The 12,761-nt window shown below is 32.9% G+C and overlaps 1 protein-coding gene across 1 annotated transcript in view; it reads right to left on the bottom strand.

Annotated features, from left to right (window-relative positions):
• Positions 1-12,761, bottom strand: part of LOC135215402 (protein phosphatase 1 regulatory subunit 12A-like) — a 166,495-nt gene that overhangs the window by 44,177 nt on the left and 109,557 nt on the right. The window contains exon 6 of the mRNA XM_064250004.1: positions 2,012-2,119. Within this exon, the coding sequence (XP_064106074.1) occupies positions 2,012-2,119 (108 nt within the window). The remainder of the gene's footprint in view (positions 1-2,011; positions 2,120-12,761) is intronic.

Here is a 12,761-nt window from a genome sequence, read left to right on the forward strand (position 1 = left end):
TCTGTAGTTGAAGAGCTTTGGCTGTATGTCATTTAAGAGCGCTATACGACTCTGGCGGATGTCTTATTACCCTTTTAAAAGAGACTATAATATAAAATATGCAAAACTTAACGAAGGAGAACAATTGACGTATTATAATATTACCTCCTGTAGTTAGCCGCTACTAATCCATTACAATTCTTCTAGCTAATATTAAATATATTCCCCAATATAAGCAGGTTTTTTGTGTCTATGTATGTATGTATGTATGTATGTATGTATGTATGTATGTATGTATGTATATATATATATGTATATGTCTGTATTATGTAGTATATATATCTATATATATATATGTGTGTAATTATATATGTATATATATATATATATATATATATGTATATATATATATACTACATACGCACAGGGTTTCCATAAAGTCCCAGTACCATTACAAGTATTTATTGTCCAGAATGGTACTGGGAGTTTATGGACACCCTGTAAATACATATATATATATGTATGCATATATATATATATATATATATTATATATATATATATGTATATATATAAATAATATTATTAAAATATATAATAATAATGACCTGTTAATATACAGTTTTAGAATATTCTGATCCTTGCCAACCATCTTCCATGAATTTCAGATGGGCGGTATGAATATCAATCTGTACTGTTCCATTAATTTGAGGATACTTCCTCATAAACAGGAGTAACAACTCCAAGAAAACAGACAAACAGAAAGTAGACAGCTGGATGGAAAAGACAGTAACAGAAATGGACAGGACGATTACAGAAGACCTGCAATTTTGGACAGAAAATGAGGGCTAACAAATCTTAAAAAGGTTTGGCAAAGGTCAATAATTCAATGACTAAACGTTATGAGATGACTATTAATGGTAGTGAATTTCAATCAAGTAGGTATATAACTGACGTTTCTTAATATTGTTTACTCTATGTTCTTAATTTGCAAGATAGATTTTCTCATTTTTTTCCATTTCACCCCTTTTTTTGTAGGGGGGGGGACGTTATGTTTCATTAGTGGCTGAGCACACCTTAATAACAAAAAGGTATTGGTTTACAAAAATTTGATTAATATGAGCATATAAACAAATAAGAGCATTGACCCGAATTACCTATTTTTACTAAAACATGTGATTAAGCAAATAGGCATTTAAGGTAGATTAAAAATATATCCTAGAATTATTTTCTCCGGAGCAAATTCTCGAAGGAATTGAGAAAAGATCCTCTGAAAAATTATGAATAATTAGCGAAGAATCAGCCTCATTTTTCACTTCGTAGTCGCTAACCCCTGGAAAAAAAAGATATGTAATTTACACTAATAACAGTCCTGTGGCATACATCTTGGACCATCAAGAGAATATTTAATGCCAAGACCCATAAAAAAAAAAAAAACGTAAAAAAGGTATTTTGAGAAAATGTGGGCTAAAATGTGGGCTAAGACTCGAAAATTAGGAGTGATTTCCCATAAAAAAAAAAAAACCTAAAACGCGGTATTTTCAGAAAATGTGGCTTAAGACTCCAAAATTAGGAGTTATTTGCAAAATGAATTTCGTTTGAAATACTAGGCACAAAAAAAGGGGTGGGGGGCAGTTGGGGGGTGACAGAAGAAAAACTTGACTAGATCATTTTGAAAAATTCCAGGCGAAGCATCGATTCAGACGTCAGAATATATCAGGGTACAGAATTGTCATGTTTTTCCCTTAAAGAACGTTAAAGAACTTGAGCCGAATCATTTTATGGTTAAAATGACAAAAATGATATTCTAAAGTAAATTTCGTGTAATGGTCCAGGATATGTACGTTAAAAAAATAACTAAAAGGACACAAGAGTTAAAAATACGTGGTTGAAGAGAAACGATTAAAAACCACGTAAATTTCACTTGATGGTCCAGGATATGTATTTAAAAAAAAAAAAAAGACGGAAGAGGTCAAAGAAGAAGCCGGAGATAAAAACATGACATCGACGAGATCTCATCCTATATCCCTCACCTGTCAGTCCGTCCTTGTCCTCGGCGCTGACGGAGGCCCCAGCGTTAACGAGGGCGAGGATGGCATCGGCGCTTCCTGAAGGACAGTACACGTGAGACGGCCGCACCTCTGCCAAGACAACAGCAGGTCGTGCCACCAACACAACAGACTATCTCTCTCTCTCTCTCTCTATCTCTCTCTTTTTCTCACCTTCTCTCTCACTACTGGGGACTTAGGTTGGGGTTAGGGGAGAGGAGAGTGATCAGCTCTCACATCAAACATGCAATGATGAAGGTAGCTCATTTCTAATCTGGGAGGAATTTATCTTTTAAGAGGCTATTTTCTGAAGGGTTTAATTAATTGACCATATAAGAGGTTATTTTCCTAAAGGGCTTAATTGACCAAATAAGAGGTTATTTTCTGAAGGGCTTAATTAATTGACCAAATAAGAGGTTATTTTCTGAAGGGCTTAATTAACCATATAAGAGGTTACTTTCATAAAGGGCTTAATTAACCATTAAAGAGGTTATTTTCTTTAATTGACCATATAAGAGGTTATTTTCCTAAAGGGGTTAATTTACCTTTTAAGAGGTTATTTTCCCAAAGGGCTTAATTTACCTTTTAAGAGGTTATTTTCCTAAAGGACTTAATTAATTTACCTTTTAAAATGTTATTTTCCTAAAGGGCTTAAAAATTTACCTTTTAAGAGGTTATTTTCCTAAAAGCCTTAATTAATTTATCTTTTAAAAAAGTTATTTTCCTAAAGGGCTTAATTAATTGACCTTTTAAGAGGTTATTTTTCCGAAGGGGTTAATTGACCTTTTAAGAGGTTATTTTCCTAAAGGGCTTAATTGACCTTTTAAAAGGTTATTTTCCTATAGGGCCAAGTTATCAGGAGTCAAGGACGCTTCTAATTCTGTTGCTATCCAAAGAGGTCATCTAGGAACCTACTACTGACAGGTAGCAACAGAATCTCAATAAACATGCAATTTACAATTTACAAAAGTCACAAGCCAAGAGGGCTTGGGGATGAATGGAAGGCAGGTCTTTGGTAGGGAGCGAGATAATGGACTCTACTTAAACTATTTCATGGCAATTCTTAACACACATGGCGGCTGCAGACATCATCTGTGCATATTCTTGACTAAAGAATATGCAGTGGCTTAACAATATATATAATTCTTATTCTATAGTTAAGATTAAAGTTAGTAACTTATAACTACAAATTTCTGGATGAATAGCTATGTTCATAATGTCTGATAACAACCTGAATTTTTTGAATAATTATTGCTTGAAGAATTCAGGAGTGTGAGAGGCAAATAATTTTTTTTATTTATAAATATTAGATAGGTCATAATTCTTCTATCATTCATAACTAAGAGTATCTCAAGAGCCTGGCAGGTTAATACTACGAGACAACTCTTTTGATCAAAATGTCAAATACGTTTATTCATGTAGAATGTTAAATCTATTGAGAATAGTTTTTTTTTTACATTAATCTAGCAACGTTCTCTGAACCAAGGATTCCACCAAGGACCCAATGAAATGAGCCAGCGTATTCTGTGTGAACATGTGTGCAAATTTACCTACGTCATGGAAATGCTTTTCATAAAATAAGAATAATTAAATCTTAAGTGTTATTTTTAGGTGAATTTATAAAGGCAAATGTCACTTTTTCAAAACTGTTAATACCACTTCGATTCCATTATTGAACACATGAACAGTTAAAAGGTAACGTACAACTACGGGATAATGAATAGCAGGACATCATTCTCTATTATCAAGGACAACGGATCTCTTATCAAGGTTTATCTAGGACAACGGACTGACTTTAATGAACAAGGAAACTGTAGCGGGGAAATAAGTCACAAAGAAATGAATTCTATACTGTAGTCATGCTTCACATTCTTGAGATTTTTGTATTCGGGTTGAAGACTTCAGTGTGTTCCAAGAGGCAACATGCATTTCCAGATCTGCACCCAGCATGCAATGAACAAACCAGATCGAGTGAGAGGGTGGGTGCCGCAAACTTCCAATCATTCTGCACACTGACACCTCGCTCTCAAAGTCAGAACTCAAATGGATTGTTTCAGGTTTCAAACGAAACACAAAAGTGACCATTCTCAGTTGTACAAAACAAGTAAAGTTTCTTCTCTAACGTTTCGAAAGACGAATACAATATATTTTTTTGAGGGTCTGCGAATCAAGTAGCAGTAACTGAAATAATTCGGTGAAAATATAAAAATACAAAATAAATATTAAGATATAGCTAGAAACAAAAGAGAGTCAGCCTTCGTATCTAAAACAATGAGGATAAAATCATATATATATATATATATATATATATATATATATATATATATATATATATATATATATATATATATGTATCTCATATATAAATATATATATATGATTTTATCCTCATTGTTTTAGATACGAAGGCTGACTCTCTTTTGTTTCTAGCTATATCTTAATATTTATTTTGTATTTTTAAATTTTCACCGGATTATTTCAGTTACTGCTACTTGATTCGCAGACCCTAAAAAAAAATATATTGTATTCATCTTTTGAATATATATATATATTATATATATATATATATATATATATATATATATATATATATATATATATATATATATATATATATATATATATATATTAATATATATATATATATTTGTCGCACAACACACCACACAAAACGGGAAAAAACAAAAAAATAATTGAAGGAACTAATTTTGCACTCATAACCGACCTCAGACCTTTTCCAGGTCTACTATTTTACGAAAAAATATCTCCGTACCGTTGTTCCAGGCAATCTGGAAATGGGTTAGAGAGGTGTTAATCTCGCATTATGCGACACACTGCCTCCCCCATCACTGCCCAACGTCAAAAGATTTAGCTTCGACCAACGGGGTACATTATGCTATGATTTAGCAACGACGTGAAGGTCACGGGAAGAAGATTCGAGGAATAGAAATAGTTGAAATAGAAGGAGAAAGTTCACCCTGCTATACAGTGGGACTAATGAGGTCGATAGGAGGAGGAGGAGGGTCAAGGTTAACCAGAGAGAGAGAGAGAGAGAGAGAGAGAGAGAGAGAGAGAGAGAGAGAGAGAGAGATTGTCAGTTAATTAGCTTATGATAATTCAGCAAAAGACAAGCCACAAAGACAGAGGGAGAGAGAAAAGACAGTGAATGCGGGAAGATTATAGGGATTCTATAAATAGAGCTTCTATAAACAACAGCTTCTATAAATATGGATCCTATAAATAAGAGCTTCTATAAACAGGGAGGCTATAAATAGAGCTTCTGTAAACAAGAGCTTCTATAAATAGGGATTCTATAAATAAAGCTTCAATAAATAGGGATTCTATAAATCGAGCTTCTATAAATCGAGCTGCTATAAACAAGAGCTTCTGTAAATAGGGATCCTATAAATAAGTGTTTCTATAAACCAGAACCTCTATAATTGGGGATTCTATAATAGAGCTTCTATAAACGAGAGCGTCTATAAATAGAGCTTCTGTAAAAAACAGCTTCTATAAATATGGATCCTATTAATAAGAGCTTCTATAAACAAGAGCTTCTATAAACAGGGAGGCTATAAATAGCTTCTATAAACAAGAGCTTCTATAACAAGGGATGTAATGAATAACTTCTATAAACAAGAGCTTCTATAACAAGGGATGTAATGAATAACTTCTATAAACAAGAGCTTCTATAACAAGGGATGTTATAAATAGCTTCAATAAACAAGAGCTTCAACGAATGTGAGAAGGAGCTGGTAACTGACGTATCTCTCGTGTGAGAACTCAGCTCTGTGCACAAATGTCAAATTCAGTAAGACACACTGGAAAATATTTTGAAGGAATTTCCTGAACACGAATATAAAAAGACGAGAGAGAGAGAGAGAGAGAGGAGAGAGAGAGAGAGAGGAGAGAGAGAGAGAGAGAAACATTAAGAGTCTTTTGCAAGTGTATTACCACCAATAACGACACAAATTCTATTGACAGACTCTGGAGACTGCAATGCGCGGTCTGATGCAGCTGTGATATCGAAGTATTTAAGAGACCATCACTTACACTGGGACTGTGCAGTTAAAAGGCCTATTAATGGGCGTGGCCTTAGTATTGAACTCCTTACAGCAATTATCCGCATAAGGAAATGGACTTTGGACACGAAAACAAAAGCATCTACAGACGCCACAAAATAGACAAACTATGCACAATGAAAGCTATTTGCTGCTGTTGCGTCACAAAGTCGTAAATGAAGTCACACGAAAAATAAATCTGAAAACAACAAAACTCGAAACAGAACTTAGATTTGTCACTGAGAAAAGTCCACACCAACAAGGTGATGTCATTCTCATTATATATATATATATATATATATATATATATATATATATATATATATATATATATATATATATATATATATATATAAATATGATCAATAACAATTAGAATAGTTAAAAAATCTGAAAACACGATAAAACTCGAAACGGAACTTAAATTTGTTACTGAGTAAAGTCCACACCAACTAGGTGATGTCATTCTCATTCTATATATAAAAATAAACGAGCCAATAACAATTAGAAATGTCAAATTTATTGTCAACTTATTCAGTAGAACTATAAAACAAAAATGCTACCGCTCTCAATAAAACACAATACTTCTATGAATATAGTTTAAAAAAATTGAAAAACAATTGAAAAGACTTAGATCTACCCAATGCACTCAAAACCGGTCAATAAACTAACACACGCCAACATAAATATCTAAAACTTTGTCCAAATGTCGAAAGGAAAAACCACACACTTCAAGAAAAAAGACAACACGAATCATTCGTGCTTCGTTATCAAAATTCTCAAGTGACGTAATGACCGCGTCAGAGTGGGTTTTTTTCCATGTTTAGGGAAGAAGTGGGGTTAGGGGTGGAGTCTGGTAAAAGGGGGCGTGGCAGGGAGAAGGGAGTGACAAGTAATCATGTTTGGATTCATGGTTAGAGTGCACCGAAAATATTAACGCGTGTCAGAGAGCAGTGTATTAACTGTAAGTGTGAATAAAAACAAGGCGCTTATGTAATCGTATGATAATCTGGTGCGAGGATGCAGTGTTACCAAACCACACGATTATGGGAGCAATGGTGAGGGGAAAGACGACACTCAATATGCGCACGACACACACACACAAACATTCCAGATAAAGCATAAAAAATATTATACGTCAGCCGACCTTGCTGTATCATTCTCTGAGAACATTTGCGTCAGATCAGACCGCATATTCTTATTTGTATGGAATGGAATTTTCATTTATATCTTGTGGACGTAAATATGATTGTTTATTTATATCTTGTGGACGTAAATAAGATTTTTATTTATATCTTGTGGACGTAAATATGAATTCTTATTTATATCTTGTGGACGTAAACATAAACATAAACCAAATATGGAAATTTGATTGGATGTCGAACCGAATGGGGTTAGCTTTTGAAATACTTCAGCCACAGGAAAGCCAAAGTTCATCCTAGGAATAGGGCACGCAGTTCAAAAAGCGTTAAGGGATGATTTGCACCTAAAAAATAAGAAAATAAAAATCTGGCGTTGTTTTTGCATTAAAATCCTCCCAAATAGTAATTATATATCATAGTTAGTATTTAAAACATTAGAGGAAAATTACTCGTGGAAACGGACCAAACAAATATCCTATATATATATATATATATTATATATATATATATATATTATATAATATATATATGTATGTATGTATATATATATTAGTATATATATGTATCATATATATATATATATATATATATATATATATATATATATATATTGCATTAGAGGACGATTTACAAATAACTGAAAAAAAAGACTTGTGGCGTTTAATCACCAACGAATATTAGACCAGGCAAAAAACCTCGTAAGTATCTGTTGCACACGAGGATGACTTATATGAAAAATATGTGAAGTAAAAAAAAAAACAAGAACAAAAACAATGATGCAATAAAAACCACACAGTGCCACACTCAAATTCCAACCTACCACTCAGGTGTTTGTCTCTTCTACCATTATTAAGCTCTACCGAACCACTGCTTATATTCGACCTGGACTCGTAATGGTTGCCTATAATTAACAATATCAAGTTCATTATTGATTACATGGATAAAAAGTGCCGGGAAGGCATCGGCGTTCTTTGATACTTAAGGAATAACGGTACATATTATTCTACGTACCAGTTACCTTGATATTACATAAAAGAATTCGGTCACGAATAAAATTAAACATTATATCAAATCAGAGCATGGATTCTAAGTTTCAGCCCAATGTATTCCCAACACCATAGCAAGAATCTAGAAATAAGAGTTGAAAAAAAAATCAGCATAAATACCATTTGACCATCAGCGATAAAAATCAGCTAAAACATGGAGCACCCAAATAATATCAAATGAAAGTACAAAGATAATGGAATAAGTAACACGGCTTTGACAATCATAATACCATTTGACATTCAGCAATAAAAAAACACAGCTAAAACATGGAGCCCCCAATTAAAATCAAATAAAAGTACAAAGATAAGGGAATAAGTAACACGACGCTGAAAATAAAGGAAAAATAAGGATGACAGAAAAATATGACTCGCTTTTGCAAAATGCATGTAAGACACTCCTCGCACATAAGAATGTCAACAATAATAGTCCGAACTGGGCAAACAATGAAAACTCATAAAGCGACAAATAAGCGGAGATAATGATGAAAGAAGTCTATAAAAGAAATTTTGAAAAAATGACGGGTAATGTTACAAGCGAGATTTAATGGAGCTATCGATCATCCGTGAAGGTTGACGCATGGCTCTGACGGAGTGAAAATGTCAAAATAAAGCTCAGTGGAAACAATTAAGGGTGTGAAAGTATCTCATCATTCCAAAATTTTTAGAAAAATTTTAGAAATAACGCAGTAATCATGAAAGGTGTTCAAACATCTGCGATAATCTCTTCCGTAAGTATATATGAGTTTTACCAGACCACTGAGCTGATAAACAGCTCTCCTAGGGCTGGCCCGAAGGATTAGATATTTTTACGTGGTTTGGAACCAATTAGTTACTTAACGACCGGACCTACAGGTTAATGTAGGATCCGAACCACGTTATATCGAGAAATGAATTTCTAACCACCAGAAATAAATTCCTCCGATTCCGCATTGGCAGTAGCTGGGAGCGAACTAGGGCTACTAGATTGATAGGCGAGTACGCAACCCACTATCCCCTCCTACGGGATTGAGAAATAATGGAAAATGGAGAGTTGAATAAAATTTTTAAAAAGGCGCCAGATTTTCCTAGAACTAGTAACATGATAAATATTAAGTTACACTAAGACGCAACACCTGACAGACGTATCTGTAAGCCTAGACCGGGTTCCCGTGTCGTGTCCTCACTAGTTTTGGTTGTGAATGATAACACGAACAATCTGTCATGTTCTTCATCTTCAACAAATCTACAGTAACATGAAAGCGCCCAGGGTTATTGGCAACATAATTTGAGCTCAAGTTCAATAACAAGCTGAGAGAATCGGACAAAGGAAAGAATTGGATTGAATTCAATACATCAATAACAAGCTGAGAGAATCGGAAGAAGGGAACAGAATTAAATTCAATTTAATATAGTATTTAGGTAAAAAGGCCAAGCACTGGGACCTATCATGAGGTCATACAGCGCTGAAACGGAAATTGACAGTAGAAAGGTTTGAAAGGTGTAATAGGAGGAAAACCTCAAAGCAGTTGTATTATGAAACAATTGTTAGGAGAGAGTGGAAAGTAAGATGGAAGAAAGAGAATATGAAAGGAGGTACAGTAAAAGGAATGAAAGGGGTGGCAGCTAGGGGTCGAAGGCCCGCTGCAAAGAACCTTAAGTAATGCCTAGAGTGCAACACATGAGGGTGCACTGACGGTACTGCCCACCTACGGGGGAAAGGAATAGACATACACGTACATCGCGAAAGGAGAGAGAGAGAGAGAGAGAGAGAGAGAGAGAGAGAGAGAGAGGGAGAGAGTATCCAAACACATCCGTTCTCAATCGATGCCCTCAATCAAACCCCCGTTTTGTAGGTGTTTATTAAGACGCCAGGGAGCTGACACAAAATCAATGGCCCGTTAATATCACTCTTCTGTGACGTATTACTGACGTTCTCCGTTAACTCACTTTCTTCCTCGTAAGTCTTTTTCCAGGACGATACGGGTTCAGTTCCTGGTTGGACACCTTATTAAGGTCCTTGGCACAATAAAAAAAAATAAAAAAATTTACCAAGTGTCTTTTTGAAGACTTAAAAATAAACTTATGAAGAATTGTGCTGTTTAATCTTTTTTTCCCAAAATATTGGACACATTATTTCCTTGGCGCAAAAAAAGGAAAGAAAATTTTTTTTACTAAGTGTCTTTTGGAAGATTTTAAAAATAACTGATTTATGAAGAATTGTGCAGTTTAATCTTTTTTCCCTAAGCATTTTCAAAATCAAAATGAAATTCGTCGGTTTAAGGATACTTAGATCTCGACATCTATATATATATTATATATAGATATAATATATATATATTATATATACTAATATTATTATATATATATAATAGATATATATACGTATATATATTTATATATAATATATAATTATATATATACATATATTAATATATATATTAGATTATATATATCTATATATCTATATACACATATATATATATAGGCTCCATACCCTCCCCTCGTGATAATTAACTTCTCACTTCAAAGGGGTCATAACGGGTTTTTCTCTACCTTGCTCCAACTCCCATGGGATCGATCTCGGGTATCTCGCTGTTTGGACGATGTTGGAACCAGTTAAGTACCGCAAGAAATGGTGATTTTTAGTGTGCTAATAATTTTTAATTTCAAATACTGAGCGACTAGTGGTCCTTTTAATATCGAATTTACTGTTCTTAGAGAATAATTTCCCATTCAGGATTCGAACCCGGGCATTTACGGTTTTGGTATTGGGTAACTGTTGACAGAGTGCCATCGTGGGATATGTTCTTGATAAGTTATCATAAAGTAATTTCTCCAATATGCTTTGAAGGTAAAAGATAAAGGATTCATAGCAGCCGCGTCAACAGACTCCCTTCTGCTCACATACCCACTTACAATTAAATAAAAAAATAAATAAAACATAAAAAAATTTGATAAAATAAAATTAATAATAAATAATTAAATAAATAAATAGGTAAATAAATAAATAAAAAATCTAAGTAATAAAATAAAATAGAAATAAATAAAAAATAAAAGTAAAAATAAATAAACAATAAATAAATAATTACATAAATAAATAAATAAAAGGAAGTAAAATAAAAATAAATAGATAAAATAAAAATAAATAAAAAGACAAAAATAAGAATAAATATAAAAAAATAAAAATAATATATAAATAATAAGTAAATAAATAAGATAAAATAAAAATTTTTAATGCCAGCACAACACAGAATATTAATTAAGATTTTCATTTCTTCCCAATTTACGAATACCATCGCCGACGGGAAAAAAAAAAGCCCAGATCGTAATAAAGCTGTTTACTTAAAAAGAAGAGGAAAAAAAACTACGCTGGAAAACGCTCAGATATTTAAAAGCTAAGTGACAAACGGTTGCTGGGAAAGAAAGCAGGGGAATTTCTTAGCCCTTTTTTTTTTTTTTTTTTTCGGGTACCACAAGTAGCGGTGAAGTAACGTTTTCAGTCTCCGTCTTGCACGGCGAATATAGAAAACGTAATCGTGTTGTCGTTCTCTTTATCGAGTGATAACTTGCGTAAAAAAGTGAGGGATTTTCAAGTTTTTAATTCTATTTTATTTTTAATTTGACTGTTGATACTAAAACTACACAAAAAACTGGAATTGACATGAAAAACAGCCTTAAAGAGGTTTCAATTATAAAAAAAAAGCAACCGATTCTTGTAATAAAATTAAAAATAACCTTTGACGATGCTAAAATGACCTTTAACGCTGCTAAAATAACCTTAACGCTGCTAAAATAACCTATACCACTGCTAAAATGACCTTTACCACTGCTAAAATAACCTTTACCACTACTAAAATAACCTTTAACACCGTTAAAGAAGTGAGGTCAAGAAAGAACGCCCTCATGAGTATCCCGGGATATAAGATGAATTTCGGGACCCAACAAAATTATTCATAAAGGAATTCATCTTGGATTATGCATGAACTCAATAAACTAGGTAATATTTTATGAACTTCAGTTTATGTGACTTCTAATGCTGACCTGCTTTCGACAAAACATTAATTTTTAACATCAAATCTAATTCACTGTTCTTGTCAAGGTTATAGTTAATATATAATACAAGACTACTTCCCTGCAATCTTAACTAACTGTGATTCCATTGCAATCATTCAGATCTTAATTGTTTCATTTTTTTTATTAATTATTCCGTGAGCAAAATACAATTCCACCCTTATATTTACGAGAAGTGCATGTAGACTAAAAATGACTAGAAAAAAATATCACTAAAAAGCAATTCCACTTTGATAAAAGATTAAACAAAATATATTTAAAGCTAAAAACCAAACCACCGTTGAAATTTCCTTTTTAGAACACCAATATTATTATTATTATTATTATTATTATTATTATTATTATTATTATTGGAAGAAGACCCTCTTTTAAACAAGTTCTGTTGAATAAAATGGCAGAATTCAGCGGATTAATCTTATATATTATCTTTTCCAAT

The sequence above is a fragment of the Macrobrachium nipponense genome, chromosome 5 (genome assembly GCF_015104395.2).
Source record: "Macrobrachium nipponense isolate FS-2020 chromosome 5, ASM1510439v2, whole genome shotgun sequence".
Lineage (NCBI taxonomy): Eukaryota > Metazoa > Arthropoda > Malacostraca > Decapoda > Palaemonidae > Macrobrachium > Macrobrachium nipponense.